The sequence below is a fragment of the Chiloscyllium punctatum genome, chromosome 9 (assembly GCF_047496795.1).
Source record: "Chiloscyllium punctatum isolate Juve2018m chromosome 9, sChiPun1.3, whole genome shotgun sequence".
NCBI lineage: Eukaryota > Metazoa > Chordata > Chondrichthyes > Orectolobiformes > Hemiscylliidae > Chiloscyllium > Chiloscyllium punctatum.
The window spans coordinates 397,715-414,778 of record NC_092747.1 but is presented as its reverse complement, the minus strand read 5'-3'; the positions used below and the strand labels follow the sequence as shown (position 1 = coordinate 414,778).

Here is a 17,064-nt window from a genome sequence, read left to right as displayed (position 1 = left end):
CTGTTCCCTTGCTGTTCCTAACTCCCATCCACACTGACTCAGTAGACAAACCTTCCTCAACAACCTTTATTTCTGTAGCTGTGATGCACTCTCTGATTCGCAATGCTACACCCCCTCCTCTTTTTCCACCCTCCCTATTCTTTTTAAATGTTCTAAACCCTGGAACATCGAGCAACCATTCCTGCCCCAGTGGAACCCACGTCTCCATTATGGCCACAACATCGTAGCCCCAAGTACTGATCCATGCTCTAAGTTTGTCACTCTTATTTCAGACACTCCTTGCATTAAAGCAGACACACTTTAACAGATCCCTTTGTTTCATCACATGAGAAACCTTCCTGATAGATTCCATACATCCTGTCACTGTCCCCCTCTCAGACATGTGGCTCTGATTCCCACCCCCCCTGCCAAACTAGTTTAAACCCTCCCGAATCACACGAGCAAATCTCCCACCCAGGACTTTTGTGCCCCCCCCCCAGTTCAGGTGTAACCCGTCCTTCATGTACAGGTCCCACCTTCCCCAGAAGGTATCCCAATGGTCTAGGTATATGAAGCCCTCCCTCCTGCACCAGCCTCACAGCCACATGTTAAGCTGCATTCGCTGCCTGTTCCTCATCTCACTATCTCGTGGCACCGATAGCAAACCTGAGATCACTACTCTACTCGTCCTGTTCTTCAGCATCCAACCTAACTCTCTGTAGTCACTTTTCAGATCCCCAATCCCTTTCCTGGCTATATCATTGGTGCCATTAATGTACCACGATTTCTGGCTGCTCACCCTCCCCCTTTCAGAATCCTATAAACCCAATCGCCGACATCCTGGACCCTGGCACCAGGGAGGCAACACACCTTCCGGAAGTTCCGGTCCTGACCACAAAATCTCTTGTCAATCCGTCTAACTATTGAGTCCCCTACCACTAGCACTTTTCTATTCTCCCCCCTTATGTTCTGAGCCAAAGTGCCAGGCTCAGTGCCAGAGACCTGACAACTATGGCTTTCCCCAGGTAGGCTGTCCCCACCAGCAGTATTCAAAACGGTATACTTATTGGTGAGGGGAATGGCCACAGGGGATCCCTGCTCTGACTGTCAGTTCCCTTTCCTACCCCGACTGTAACCCAGCTGTCCTTATACTGTGTCTGAGGAGTGACCACCTCCCTGTACATCCTCTCAATTTCCCCCTCAGCATCCGAGATGATCCATAGTTCATCCAGCTCCAGCTCCAGTTCCCTAACTCGGTTTTTGAGGAGCTGGAGTTGGGTGCACTTCCCACTGATGTAGTTGGCAGAGACATGTGTCGTGTCTCTCACCTGCCACATTCTGCAAGATCCCACCCACATAAAAACTCTCCAGAAGTCCTTTGCTCCTCCCTCGCACCTCTCGGCAAAATAGTACCTTCGCACAAGGTCCTGACCTATCCTTATTCAAAGCTATCTTAAAACTTAAGGAGTTGTGATCACTGTTTCCAAAATGCTTTCCCACTGAAAGGTCAGTCACCCGACCAAGCTCATGGTCCAGTATGGCTCCTCCTTTAGTTGGACTATCCACATACTCTTTCAAGAAACCCTCTTGGATACATCTAACAAATTCTGCCTCCTCTAAGCCTCTTGCTGTAAGGGAATCCCAGTCAATATTGGGGAAATTAAAGTCACTCACTATGACAATCCTGTTATATTTGCATCTTTCCATAACCTGCTAACATATTTGTTCCTCAATGTCTCGGTGGTTATTGGGGGCCAATATAGTATAATCCAATCAGAGGGATGTGCACACTGACGTGCCTGCTCACACACAATGTTTGTATCTTTGTGCACACTCACACATGGGACATGGATTCAACTCATTTCATAGCAATTAAAATTCAATTCATAACATCTAGAATTGAAAGCTAACCACAGTGATGGTGACGAAGGAACTATTGTTGATTGTTGTAAAAACCCATCTGGTTCACTAATGCCATTTAGGGAAGGAAACCTGCCAACTTTACCTGGTCAGGCCCATGGGTAGCTCTACTGCAATGGCTCGCTCAGAGCAGCCCTTTGAAATCCAGAGCAAGTTGCTGAGTTCAAGGACATTGAGGGATGGGCATTAATACTGGTCTAACCAGTGATGCTTAGGTCCCAAAAACACAGTTTCAAAACTTATACAGAAACATAAATTGAGAGACCAGGAATTAACAGTAACACTGCCAATGTTCACGGGTAGGTTACTGAACTCATCATTAAACTGCAGAAGCATTTATGGCTCAGAGTAGGCCCTTCAGCCTATTCTGTCCTTACTAGATGTGAAAGAGCTACCCATTTCAATACCATATCCCATTTCTTGGTCTACAACCTTATGGGATACCAAGTCTGTGTGTCTTCAATGTGATGAGACTTTTCCCCCTCTCAGCCTTCAAATTAGTGAGTTCCAGCCATCACCCTCTTCCATGCGTCAACCAATTGATTTAAATTAATGTCCCTGGTTATTGACTTCCAGACAAAGGGAAGTGAATCCTTCCCCTCTCACTGTCCTTCAATCCTATCCCCATGCCCAGTGATGTCAGAAACATGCTGATCTCTGTTTCCAGAGGTTATTTTCACTGGGATATGAGTGCTGAGCTGGGGCATGCACTGAGGAAGGTCAGCACTTTCTCCTTGACTTGTCCGGACTTGTCCTACCTGCCTATCTCCTTTTCCACTTATCCACTCCACCCTCTCCTCCCTGACCTATCACCTTCATCTCCTCCCCCACTCACCCATTGTACTCTATGCTACTCTCTCCCCACCCCCACCCTCCTCTAGCTTATCTCTCCACGCTTCAGGCTCACTGCCTTTATTCCTGATGAAGGGCTTTTGTCCGAAACGTCGATTTCGCTGCTCGTTGGATGCTGCCTGAACTGCTGTGCTCTTCCAGCACCACTAATGCAGAATATTTAAGACTGAATTGATGAGCAATGTCTTCACTCAAGGGGGCATTGAATCTCTGGAATTCTTTTCTCAGAGGCTGTGGAAGCTCAGTCATTGAGAAGGTTCACTGGTAATTAGTATTTCTTGCAAATTGTCCTGATGAGAGCGGGATAAAAAGCTTTAACAAAATGTGTCTTTGAACAATTTTCAAATTCTCTCTGACCACAGAACACAATGTCCATCATCCATCAGTAACACTCCTGCCCACAGAGAGGACTGAGACTAAATCAAATAAACACAGGGAATACTGGGGAAACTCAACACTGCTGACAGCATCTGTGAAGAGAAAGCAGAGTCACTGTTCTAAGTTTGGTACAACCTGTTCTGATGATGGTCTCTGAACGTGAAACATTATCTTTGTTTCTCTCTACAATGTTGCCAGAGTTGCCAAGTTTCTCTATCACTCTCTGTTTTGATTTCAGATTTCTAGCCTCCTCAGTGTTTTGACTTTATATGAGGCTAAGACTTAAAGCTATTTCTTCCTTAGTTTCGCTGAACATCTAAGATATACTTCATCGGGGCCTTAGAATTTATCCATTGTAAGATATGCTAAACAGCTTGAGATTTTTCACTCCCGTATCTAACATTTTATGCTCATAGTTACAGGAGGAGGCCATTCAGCCTCCCAAGATTGCAATGCCAGCCCAGATCCTGACTGATCATCTACCTCAATGCCATTTTCCTGCATTATCGCCCTCTCCATTGATGCATCACTGATGAGAAACCTATCAATCTTTGTCTTGAATCTTCTCAATGACTGAGCTTCCACAGCCTCTGAAAAAGGGAATTCCAAACATTCACTGCTCTCTTGAGTGAAAACATTGCTCATCAATTCAGTCTTATATAGCCTGCCCCTTACCCTGACATTATGTCCCCTGATACTGGACTAACCGGCCAAGAGAACATCCCAACTACAAACATCCTGTCACACCCTTGAAGAATTTTGTAGGTTTCAAGAGATCACCTCTCATTCTTCAAAACTCCAGAAAACAAATATGGGAACACCACCCATGATCATGCCTCACAAATTTGTTTGAGTTCTTTGATGAGGTGACCAGGAAGGTTGACGAGGGCAGGGCGGTAGACATAGTCTATATGGATTTCAGTAAGGCCTTTGACATGATAAGCTGCTCTGGAGGGTTAGATTGCATGGAATCCAGGGGGAGCTAGCAAACTGGATACACAATTGGCTTGATGGTGGGAAGCAGAGGGTAATAGTGGAATGGAGGCCTGTGACCAGTGGAGTGCCTAAGGAGTCGGTGCTGGGCCCATCTCTGTTTGTTATCTGTATCAATGATTTGGATAAGAATGTACAAGGCATAGTTAGTAAGTTTGGAGAAAGTGAGGACTGCAGATGCTGGAGATCAGAGTCGAGAAAGAAGTGTTGGAAAATCAAGTCCGGCAGCATCCGAGGAGCAGGAGAGTCAACATTTCAGGCCAAAGCCTTCCATCAGGAATGAGGAAGAGGAAAGGAGCTGAGAGATAAATAGAGGGTTGAGTGTAGGGCTAGGAGGAGGTAGGTGGGATAGTGATAGGTGCATGCAGGTAGGAGGTGATTGTAATAGGTTGGTGGTGAAGGTGGAGCAGATAGGTGGAAAGGAAGATGGACTGGTAGGACAGTTCAAGACGGTGGTGCCGAGTAGGAGGGTTGGATCTGGGATGAGGTGGGGGGAGGGGAGATTTGGAAACAGGTGAAATTGACGTTGATGCTGTGTGGTTGTCGTGTCCCAAGGCAGAAGATGAAACGTTGTTCCTCCAGTCGGCGGGTGGCTTTGATTTGGCAGTTAAATGTTTGGCCATAGGGCGGTGGGGTTGTTTGGTGCATGTGGACCAGAGATGTTCCCTGAAACATTCTGTGAGTTGGCGCTTGGTCTCTCTGATGTAGAGGAGACCACATCAAGAGAACATAGAACATTATAGCACAGAACAGCCCCTTGGCCCTCGATGTTGTGCCAACCTGTGAAATCAATCTGAAGCCCACCGAACCTACACTATCCCATTCTCATCCATATGTTTATCCAATGACCAATAAAATGCCCTTAAAGTTGGCGAGTCTACTACTGTTGCAGTCAGTGCATTCCATGCCCCTACTACTCTCTAAGTAAAGAAATTACTGCTGACATCTGTTCTATATCTATCACCCCTCAATTTAAAGCTATGTCCCCTCGTACTAACCATCACCATCTGAGGGAAAAGACTCTCCTTGTCCACCCTATCTAACCCTCTGATCATCTTATATGTCTCAATTAAGTCACGTCTCAACCTTCTTCTCTCTAATGAAGTCTCAAGTCCCTCAGCCTTTCCTCATAAGATCTTCCCTCCATACCAGACAACATCCCAGTAAATCTCCTCTGCACCCTTTCCAAAGCTTCCACATCCTTCCTATAATGCGGTGACCAGAACTGTACACAATACTCCAAGTGTGGCCGCACCAGAGTTTTGTACAGCTGCAGTATAACCTCATGGTTCCAGAACTCAATCCCTCTACCAATAAAAACTAACACACTGTATGCCTTCTTAACAACCCTGTCAACCTGGGTGACAACTTTCAGGGATCTATGTACATGGACACCGCGATCTCTCTGCTCATCCACACTACCAAGAATCTTACCATTACCCCACTACTCTGCATTCCTGTTGCTCCTTCCAAAGTGAATCACCTCATACTTTTCCGCATTAAACTCCATTTGTCACCTCTCAGCCCAGCTCTGCAGCTTATCTATGTCCCTCTGTAACCTACAACATCCTTCCACTCTGTCCACAACTCCACCAACCTTAGTGTCATCCGTAAATTTACTAACCCATCCTCTATGCCCACATCCAGGTCATTTATAAAAATAACAAACAGCAGTGGCCCCAAAACAGATCCTTGCAGTACACCAATAGTAACTGAGTTCCAGGATGAACATTTCCCATCAACCACCCCTCTCTCTTCTTTCAGCTGGCTAATTTCTGATCTAAACCATTAAATCCCCCTCAATCCCATGACTCCGTATTTTGTGCAATAGCCTACCACGGGGAACCTTATCAAACGCCTTACTGAAATCCTTATACACCACAGCAACTTTATCTTCATCCACCTGTTTGGTCACCTTCTCAAAGAACTCAATAAGGTTTGTGAGGCACGACCTACCCTTCACAAAACCATGTTGACTGTCTCTAATCAACTTATTCCTTTCCAGATGATGATAAATCTTATCTCTTATAACACTTTTCCCACAACCAAAGTCTGGCTCACTGGTCTATAATTACCAAAGGCCACAGCGGATGAAGGGGGTGAATGTGCAGGAGAATCTCTGCTCGATGTGAAAAGTTCCTTTGGGGACTTGGACGGAGGTGAGGGAGGGGGGTGAGGGGGGATGTGTGGGATGGGGGGGACGAGGGGTGAGGTGAGGGGGAGGTGATGGGAGGGGGGTGAGGGGGAGGTGACGGTAGGGGGGTGAGGGGGAAGGTGACGGGAGGGGGTGAGGGGGAAGGTGACGGGAGGGGGGTGAGGGGGAAGGTGACGGGAGGGAGGTGAAGGGGTGAGGGGGAGGTGAGTGAGGGGGAGTGAGGGGATGGAGGGGAGGTGAGGGGGAGTGAGGGGGAGGTGAGGGAGGGAGGTGAAGGGGGTGAGGGGGAGGTGAGTGAGGGGGAGTAAGGGGGTGGGGGGGGTGGGGCGGAGGTGAGGGGGGTGACAGATGAGGGGAGTGAGGGCGGAGGTGAGGGAGGGGAGTGAGGGGGAGGTGAGGAGGAGGTGAGGGAGGAGAGTGGGAGGTGGGGGGAGGTGAGAGGGTGAGGGGGAAGGTGAGGCAGGTGATGTGGGAGCAGGTTTTACACCTTGTGCGGCAGCAAGGGAGGGTGCCAGGTGTGGAGGGTGGGTTGGTGTGAGGTGTAGACCTACTGAGGCAGTCACGGTGGGAATAGTCTCTGAGGAATGCAGATCAGGGTGGGGACGAAAATATATTTTGCTCCTGCATTCACTTATTGCCTTTCCAACTACCTTCCCTCCAACCCCTTATTTATCTCTCAGCCACCTTCCCCTTCACATTCCTGATCAAGGGCTTATGTCTGCAGTATTGATTCTCCTCATCCTCTGATGCTGTCTAACCTGCTGTGCCTTTCCAGTGCCACAGCGTGTTGACTATGATTAGTAAGTTTGCAGATTACTCTAAAATAGGAGGTATCGTGGACAATGAGGGAAGTTATCAGAAGTTGCAGCAGGACCTTGATTGGCTGAGGAAGTGGGCCAAGCAATGGCAAATGGAGATGTGTGAGGTCTTGCATTTTGGAAAATCAAATCAAGGCAAGAGTTTCACGGTGAATGGGGGGGCCTTAAGGAGTGTAGTGGAACAGAGGGACCTTGGAGTTCAGGTGCACTGTTCTCTGAAAGTGGAGTCACAGGTAGACAGGCACACTGGCTTTCATCAGTCAAGGCATTGAGTGTAGAAGTTGGGAAGTTATGTTGCAGTTGTACATGACACTGGTGAAGCTGCAGTTAGAGTATTGTGTTCAGTTTTGGTCACCTTGCTATAGGAAGGATGTTATTAAACTGGAAAGAGTGCAGAAGAAATTTACAAGGATGTTACCAGGACTCAATGGTCTGAGTTATAGGGAGAGGTTGGACAAGCGAGGACGATTTTTCTTTAGAGCGCGGAGACTGAGGGGGCGATCTTATAGAAGTGTACAAGATCATGAGAGGCACAGATAGGGTGAATGCACTTAATTTTTTTTCCCAGGGTTGGGGAATCGAGGACTAGAGTGTATCAGTTTAAGGTTAGAGGGGAAAGAATAAAAGGGAACCTGAGGGGCAACTTTTTTAAACAGAGGGTGGTACACAAATGGAATGAGCTGCCAGTGGAAGTGGTTGAGGCGGGTACATTAACAACATTTAAAAGGCATTTGGTCAAATACCTGGATAGGAAAGAATGTGAAGGACCTGGGCCAGATGCAGGGAAATGGGGTTAGCGTGGGTGGACGTTCAGGTCGAAGGGCCTGTCTCCATGCTGTCGAACCGAGACTGCTTTGCTGGAAAAGCACAGCCGGTCAGGCAGCATCTGAGGAGCAGGAGAATCGACGTTTTGGGCCGGAGCCCTTCATCAGGATTCCTGACGATTATTACCCTTGGCTGAATCACCTTTCCCATTGGATGCTTGTACCTTAGATGAATATTTATCTATTGTAGACCTTTTAGTCTTCCTTTAAATACCTACTATTGCTTTTCTACTGTCCAATTTTTGTGGATTTTCCTAACCCACCCTTGCCTCTCATACCGTCATAGTTTATTTTGCCCTGATTTCAAAATGAACTGTGTCACATTCAAATCTCCGGTTTATTCTATCCTGTTATGGTCACCTTTTCTGAAAACAGCTTTTGACCAAATCCAAGATACCCCAATCCTGCATTAGCTCTTCAAAATACTATTCCAGAAATCAATCTTGTACCAATTCCTTGAATTCATGCCCCATAGCATTAGCATCGGTTAGATTCACTCAGTTTCTCTGTAGATTAAAGTCAACCATGAGGTTTATGCTCTGAGGTCATGCATTCAAATCCCACTACAGCACCTGGTGGAAATTATATTCCATTTAGCAATCTGGAATTGAAAACTGTTCCCATTGATATTGAATGGCTCAGAACAGATTTACAAAGCTGTTACCAGGGTTGGAGGATTTGAGCTAGAGGGAGTGGTTGAATAGGCTCAGGCTGTTTTCCCTGGAGTGTCGGAGACTGAGGGGTGACCTTATAGAGCTTTATAAAATCATGAGGGGCATGGATGGGTGGCATGGTGGCACAGTGGTTAGCACTGCTGCCTCACAGCACTAGAGATCCGGGTTCAATTCCCGCCTCAGGTGACTAACTGTGTGGAGTTTGCACGTTCTCCCAGTGTCTGCGTGGGTTTCCTCCGGGTGCTCCGGTTTCCTCCCACAGTCCAAAGATATGCAGGTCAGGTGAATTGGCCATGCTAAATTGCCCGTAGTGTTAGGTAAGGGGTAAATGTAGGGGTATGGGTGGGTTGCGCTTCGGCGGGTCGGTGTGGACTTGTTGGGCCAAAGGGCCTGTTTCCACACTGTAAGTAATCTAATCTAATCTAAAAAAAAGACAAAGTATTTTACCTGGGGTGGGGGGAGTCCAGAACTAGAGGGCATAGGTTTAGGGTGAGAGGGGAAAGATATAAAAGAAACCTAAGGGGCAACTTTTCACGCAGAGGGTGGTACGTGTATGGAATGAGCTGCCAGAGGAAGTGGTGGAGGCTGGTACAATTGCAACATTTAAAAGGCATCTGGATGGTTTCATGAATAGGAAGGGTTTGGAGGGATATGGGCCAAATTCTGTCAAATGGGACTAGATTAACTTAGGATATCTGGTCGGCATGGAAGGGTCTGTTTCCGTGTTGTATATCTCTGACTCTATGACCATGAAACCACCATAAATCGACATAAAAATTCATCTGGTTTTCCCTTTAGGGAGGGAAATCTGACTTCCTTACCTGGTCTGACCTATACATGACACCAGACCCACCAGAGAGCACTGAGACTGAAACACATAAACATAGAGAATACTGGAGAAACATTTTAGTTCTGGCAGCATCAGTGGAGAGAAGGCAGAATATTTCGAGTTTGATACAACCAGTTCTGAAGATGATCATTGGACTTGAAATATTAACTCTGTTCCTCTCTCCAATGTTGCCAGACTTGCTGAGTTTCTCCAGACCCACAGCAATGTGGGTGGCTCTTAACTGCCCTCTGAAATGGTTGAGCAAGCCACTCAGTTTGAGGACAATTAGAAACAGGCAATAAATGCTGGCTTTGCTACTGACTCTTATAAAAGAGCTCGTTAAAACATGCATGATTCATCTCCTGATTTGTCCCATACGTTACCTTACCACGATTTGGAGGAGCTGGTGTTGGACTGGGGTGGACAAAGTTAAAAATCACACAACACCAAGTTATAGCCCAATAGGTTTATTTGGAAGCACTAGCTTTCGGAGCGCTGCTCCTTGTTCAGGTGATTGTAGTGCACTTGGAAGTACTGAAAGATGCCCTCATAAGAACAGGATACGATGCTCAACTCACCAATCAGCAGTTCCAACGTGCCACAACGAGGAACCATAATAACCTCCTCAGGAGACAGAGATGAGCTACAACCGACAGGGTACCCTTCATTTTCCAGCACTTCCCAGGACCTGAGAAACTATGTCATGTTCTTCGCAGCCTGCAACACATTGTCAATGAGGATGAGCACCTCGCCAAGACCTTCCCCATGCCTCCAATGCTTGCCTTTAAACAACCGCCAAACCTCAAACAGATCATTGTTCGTAGCAAACTGCCCAGCGTTCAGGACAACATTAACCACAACAGCGCACAACCCATCTGTGGCAACTACTACAAGGCGTGTCAGAGTGTCTACACTGATACCACCATTACACGTGGGACACTACCCACCATGTACATGGCAGGTACTCATGTGACTTGGCCAACATTGTCTATCTCATACGCTACAGGCAAGGATGCCCTGAGACATGGTACATTGGCGAGAAATTATGACAACGGATGAATGGGCACCGCACAACAATCAACAGACAGGAGGGTTCCCTCCCAGTTGAAGAACATTTCAGTGGTCCAGGACATTCAGCCTTTGACCTTCGGGTGACCATCCTCCAAGGTGGACTTCGGGACAGGCAGCAGAGGAAAGTGGCCACGCAGAGGCTGATAGCTAAGTTCGGTACCCATAGGGAGGGCCTCAACCAGGACCTTGGGTTCATGTCACATTACAGGTGACCACCATTGCACTATACACACACACAGACACTCCTACACACACACACACACTCTCACACACACACAGACACTCCTACACACACACAAACGCACACACACACGGAAGCGCACATACACATACACACACTCACAGACATTCATTACTCCCACCACACACACATCCACATGCACACATACACATTTAAGTTTGTGGGTGAATTTATACTTGCAGAATTGCATTTTATTTTGCTCAAAAACTGAATGAATCCATGTAAGATTCTGTAAATCCCTGTTTTAGATTAGAATCAGTCTGACCATTGTGGCACAGACAGCCTCACACAGGGTACCTCACACCTTCAGTGCATTATCTTGGCCAACGTGGCACCTATTGTTAAAGTTCATTTGAGAATGTAACTTTTAGAAAGTTCTGGAATTTACATATGAAAGAACTGTAACCAACATGCCCATTCTAAACGATGAGAGACTGAATAAACAATCCAGGTCTTTTTCAATATGTAATTTCAGTTACATCACACTTTAAACTTTTGTTGTAAATTCTGTGTCTTACGATCTTATACTCCACAATCACCTGATGAAGGAGTAGCACTCTGAAAGCTAGTGCTTCCAAATATACCTATAACCTGGTGCTGTGTGAATTTTAACTTAATTACCCCATGTTAGATGTTTGACAAATACTCTCAGCAATACTTACTGCCTGTTGATGTTTCTCAGCTCCACCCCACTGAATCCCTTTTGTGATTGGTCCTTTCTGACCCTCTCACTCCTCTAATACTGTCTGAATTATTTATAGCTTCTGTAAAGGTTGATGCAAACAAACCCACATCTTCTGCTTCACTCACCAGTTATTGCTGCAATCTCTGGCTCTAATCCCCTTAGTCACCCTCCAGTGATCCTGCAGCCTCAGTTTCTGTATCAGTATAATGTTTATATTTGAGTGAATAAATGTTGATCTTGCCAGGAAACTAATCACTACACAAGAATGTATCGACTGTATCTCTTTATTTTTCTGTACATTTGATTTTGGACTGAAATGAAAAATAATCAAGGATTGCTGCAGGATTGCTACATTTTTTAAAAAGCACATTACTGACTCAATGTGTGTGTTGTTTACAGAGCTGCTTTTTCAGGCAGTGGTTTATATGTAATTTGCAGATGAGCAGGAGTTGGATGAGTGTGTGTGTAAATGTGTATTTGTGATTGAGTGTGTGTGTGTCTATCAGAGTCTGTGCGCATGGTTATGTGTGTGTGTATCTGTAAGTGTGTGTGTGTGAGTCTGACTGTGTGTGTGAGTCTGACTGTGTGTGTATCTGTGTGTGTGTATCTGTGAGTGTGTGTATCTGTGAGTGTGTGTGTGAGTCTGACTGTGTGTGTATCTGCGAGTGTGTGTGTCTGTGAGTGTGTATGTGTATCTGTGTATGTGTGAGTGTGTGTGTGGGTCTATGTGTGTGTGAGTCTGACTGTGTGTGTGAGTCTGACTGTGTGTGTGTATCTGCAAGTATATGTGTGAGTCTGACTGTGTATATCTGTGTGTGTATCTGTGAGAGTGTGTGAGTCTGACTGTGTGTATCTGTGAGTGTGTGTGTGTATATCTGTGTGTGTGTGTCTGACTGTGTGTGTATATCTGTGAGTGTGTGTGTGTATTTGTGTGTGTGTATGTTTTTGTGTGTATGTGTGAGTATAAATATGTGTGTATCTCTGAGTGTGTGTGTGTGCCTGTACCTGTGCGTGTGTGTATCTGTGAGTGTGAGAGTGTGAGTCTGACTGTGTGTGTATCTGTGAGTGAGTGCGTGAGTCTGTGTGTGTATCTGAGTGTGTGTGTGTATCTGTGAGTGTGTGTGTCTGACTGTGTGTGTATCTGTGTGTGTGATTGTGTGTGTGTATGTGTGTGTGCCTGTGTGTGTGACTGTGTGTGTGTATCTGTGTGTGTGAGTATGTGTGTCTGACTGTGTGTGTGTGAGTGTGGGTGTGTGTGGGTGGGTGTGTCTGAGTGTGTGTCTGTATGTGTGTGGGTGGGTATGTGTGTCTGAGTGTGTATCTGTATGTGTGTATGTATCTGAGTGTGTGTCTGTGTGTGTGTGTGTGTGTGTGCATCTGTGTGTGTGAGTGTGTGTGTGTCTTGACTGTGTGTGTGTGTGTCTGACTATGTGTGTGTGTGTGTATCAATGTGAGTGTGTGTGTGTCTGTATCTGTGAGTGAATGTGTGAGTCTGACTGTATGTGTATCTGTGAGTATGTGAGTGTGTGTGTGTATCTGTGTGTGTGGGTGTGTGTATGTCTGTGTATGTGTGTCTGGCTGTGTGTGTGTGTATCAATGTGTGTGTGTGAGTGTGTGTGTCTGTATCTGTGCATGTGTGTATCTGTGAGTGAGTGTGTGTCTGATTGTGTGTGTGTGTATATCTGTGTGCGTGTGTGTGTGTGTATATCTGTGTGCGTGTGTGTGTGTGTGTGTGTGTATCTGTGTGTGTGTGAGTCTCCTCTCTCTGAGCAATGTTAAGTCTGTTTCCATGTGCTACTTTGAGAGAATGGGGTTTGAAGCTGACAGTGAATCAGGCCCGTCAGGATCCCATAACCCACTTTGATCAGGGAAAGCTGCCTCACACTTTCCGTGCCAGCACAATCCAATGAGGGAGCAGTGATTCACAGCTCAAAGATGGAAGTCTTTCCATGGAGCACGGTCTCTCAGCTCTGAGGTTTGGCGAGTGACTACAGACAGACTGAGATAGTAAACACTCCATAACAGAGCCAGGCTGGAAATATGGTTCGCTGTTATTCACTAACAAACAGGCAGAACAGAAAAGCAAGAGGGAGAGAGATTACAAAAACAATTTACTGTTTTTAAGACGATAAAAAAGATGCAGCACTGTCGGAGGGTCAGTGCTGAGGGAGTGCTGCACTGTCAGACGGTCAGTTCTGAGGGAGTGCCGCACTGTCAGACGGTCAGTGCTGAGGGAGTGCTGCACTGTCGGAGGGTCAGTGCTGAGGGAGTGCCGTACTGTCAGAGGGTCAGTGCTGAGGGAGTGCCGTACTGTCAGAGGGTCAGTGCTGAGGGAGTGGGCACTGTCAGAGGATCAGTGCTGAGGGAGTGGGCACTGTCAGAGGGTCAGTGCTGAGGGACTGCTGCACTGTCAGAGGATCAGTGCTGAGGGAGTGGGCACTGTCGGAGGATCAGTGCTGAGGGAGTGGGCACTGTCGGAGGGTCAGTGCTGAGGCAATGCTGCACTGTCGGAGGGTCAGTGCTGAGGCAGTGCCGCACTGTCAGAGGGTCAGTGCTGAGGCAGTGCCGCACTGTCGGAGGGTCAGTGCTGAGGGAGTGCCGCACTGTCAGAGGGTCAGTGCTGAGGGAGTGCCGCACTGTCAGAGGGTCAGTACTGAGGGAGTGCCGCACTGTCAGAGGGTCAGTACTGAGGGAGTGCCGCACTGTCAGAGGGTCAGTGCTGAGGGGGTGCCACACTGTCAGAGGGTCAGTGCTGAGGGAATGCCGCACTGTCAGAGGGTCAGTGCTGAGGGGGTGCCGCACTGTCAGAGGGTCAGTACTGAGGGAGTGCCGCACTGTCAGAGGGTCAGTGCTGAGGGGGTGCCGCACTGTCAGACAGTCAGTGCTGAGGGAGTGCCGCACTGTCGGAGGGTCAGTGCTGAGGGACTGCCGCACTGTCAGGGTGTCAGTGCTGAAGGAGTGCCACACTGTCGGAGGGTCAGTGCTGAGGGAGTGCCACACTCTCAGAGGGTCAGTGCTGAGGGAGTGCCGCACTGTCAGAGGGTCAGTGCTGAGGGAGTGCCGCACTGTCAGAGGGTCAGTGCTGAGGGAGTGCCGCACTGTCGGATGGTCAGTGCTGAGGGAGTGCCACACTGTCAGAGGGTCAGTACTGAGGGAGTGCTGCACTGTCGGAGGGTCAGTGCTGAGGGAGTGCCGCGTTGTCAGAGGGTCAGTGCTGAGGGAGTGCCGCACTGTTGGAGGGTCAGTGCTGAGGGAGTGCCACACTGTCGGATGGTCAGTGCTGAGGGAGTGCCACACTGTCGGATGGTCAGTGATGGGGGATTGCCGCACAGTCAGAGAGTCAGTGCTAAGGGATTGAATATTTGATAAGACTCTGTTGCAGAGTGTTGTCCCTGTTACGTCTGGAATTTTGAGCAGAATCTCTTACTTATTTGCCTGTCTCTAAGGGGATTTCCTTTCATTTCAGTCCGTTTTATGGGATCTTGCTGTGTACCTGCTTGCTCTCGTTTGAAATATTAATGTCAATCAGTTTGCGGGGTGTTTAGTGTGATGGGTTATATGAATTGCTGATGGTGTATCTGATGAAATGGTTTGTATGTTTGGGTGATGTACTCAAACAGTAACCGGTCTCTGTGCTGTTGCTAGGAGACATCACAGTGAAGAGCCCCTCAGCACTTGACTATGAACAAACACCAAAAATGCGACTTGTGGTTAAAGCGGAGTCTACGTCCTCCTTTGTGTTCACGGCCGTCACTCTCAGTCTCCATGATGTCAATGATAACCTGCCACAGTTCCAGCTGCAGAACTATGTCACTTTCATCTGGGAGGCCCGTGGCTACAGCACTCCCATCACCCAGGTAAGGCACAGCCCAGGCACAGGCACAGCCCAGGCACAGGCACAGGCACAGGCACAGGCACAGCCCAGGCACAGGCACAGCCCAGGCACAGGCACAGCCCAGGCACAGGCACAGGCACAGCCCAGGCACAGGCACAGCCCAGGCACAGGCACAGGCACAGCCCAGGCACAGGCACAGGCACAGCCCAGGCACAGGCACAGCCCAGGCACAGGCACAGCCCAGGCACAGGCACAGCCCAGGCACAGGCACAGCCCAGGCACAGGCACAGGCACAGCCCAGGCACAGCCCAGGCACAGGCACAGCCCAGGCACAGGCACAGGCACAGGCACAGCCCAGGCACAGGCACAGGCACAGCCCAGGCACAGGCACAGCCCAGGCACAGGCACAGGCACAGCCCAGGCACAGGCACAGGCACAGCCCAGGCACAGGCACAGGCACAGGCACAGCCCAGGCACAGGCACAGCCCAGGCACAGGCACAGGCACAGCCCAGGCACAGGCACAGGCACAGGCACAGCCCAGGCACAGGCACAGGCACAGCCCAGGCACAGGCACAGGCACAGGCACAGGCACAGGCACAGCCCAGGCACAGGCACAGGCACAGCCCAGGCACAGGCACAGGCACAGCCCAGGCACAGGCACAGGCACAGCCCAGGCACAGGTACAGCCCAGGCACAGGCACAGGTAACTCTCTACAGCAGGGAGGTATCTGTTACAGATCCTGCAGCCCGTTTCCCACTCTCTCTCTCCGGGATGTGTCCAGACACTGACTGCTCTCACCTGGTGATTTGTGCCTCTCAGGTTTTGGCAAATGATTTGGACCAGGGCCAGAATGGGGAAGTCTCTTACACAATCGCAGCTTCAGCCCAGAGTGACCTCTTCCACATCAATCCCGTGACTGGCCACATCAGCACAGCTGCTATCATGGACCGAGAGGTCTGGCCACAGACTCAGTAAGTACTGACCATACCTGCACTGACCACACCCACACTGACCACATCCACACACTGCACCCACACTGACCACACATTCACTGACTGCACCCACACTGACCACACCCACACTGACCGCACCCACACGGACCGCACCCACACTGACCGTACCCACACTGACCGCACCCACACTGACCACACCCACACTGACTGCACCCACACTGACCGCACCCACACTGACCACACCCACACTGACATTACCCTCACTAACCACACCCACACTGACCACATCCACACACTGCACCCACACTGACCACACATTCACTGACCGCCCCCACACTGACCGCACCCACACTGACCACACCCACACTGACCACATCCACACTGACCGCATCCACACTGACCGCACCCACACTGGCTGCACCCACACTGGCCGCACCCACACTGGCCGCACCCACACTGGCCACACCCACATTGACCAACCCAAGACTGTCTGCTCGTCACATTCCTGATGATATGTCGTTATGGGGGTTTGATGTTTACTGAATGTTTTTGATGGTTTACGAATGTTTTCTCTCCTTGTAATTTCAGGTTGATTGTATCAGCTACAGACCGAGGGTCACCACGGCTCATGGGCAGTGCTACACTCACCGTCATTGTCCTCGACCTGAATGACAACAGTCCCACCATCCCACTGCCAAAGCTGGTGCGCGTTCCAGAGAGTGAGTGACCACCCCCCTCTGTACCTCAACACACTCACACACCTTCACACCCACACACTCACACATCCGTACATACACACTCACATACTCACACCTTCACACTCATGCTCACTCACATATTCACACTCACACTGAC

General features: G+C 48.8%; 1 protein-coding gene across 2 annotated transcripts in view; it reads left to right on the top strand.

The window, feature by feature from the left end:
• LOC140481056 (protocadherin-16-like) overlaps positions 1-17,064 on the top strand; it is a 367,181-nt gene that overhangs the window by 328,316 nt on the left and 21,801 nt on the right. For both annotated transcript variants that reach the window (XM_072576651.1, XM_072576652.1), the window contains 3 exons: positions 15,065-15,276; positions 16,076-16,227; positions 16,798-16,928. In XM_072576651.1, coding sequence (XP_072432752.1) covers positions 15,065-15,276; positions 16,076-16,227; positions 16,798-16,928 — 495 coding nt within the window. The remainder of the gene's footprint in view (positions 1-15,064; positions 15,277-16,075; positions 16,228-16,797; positions 16,929-17,064) is intronic.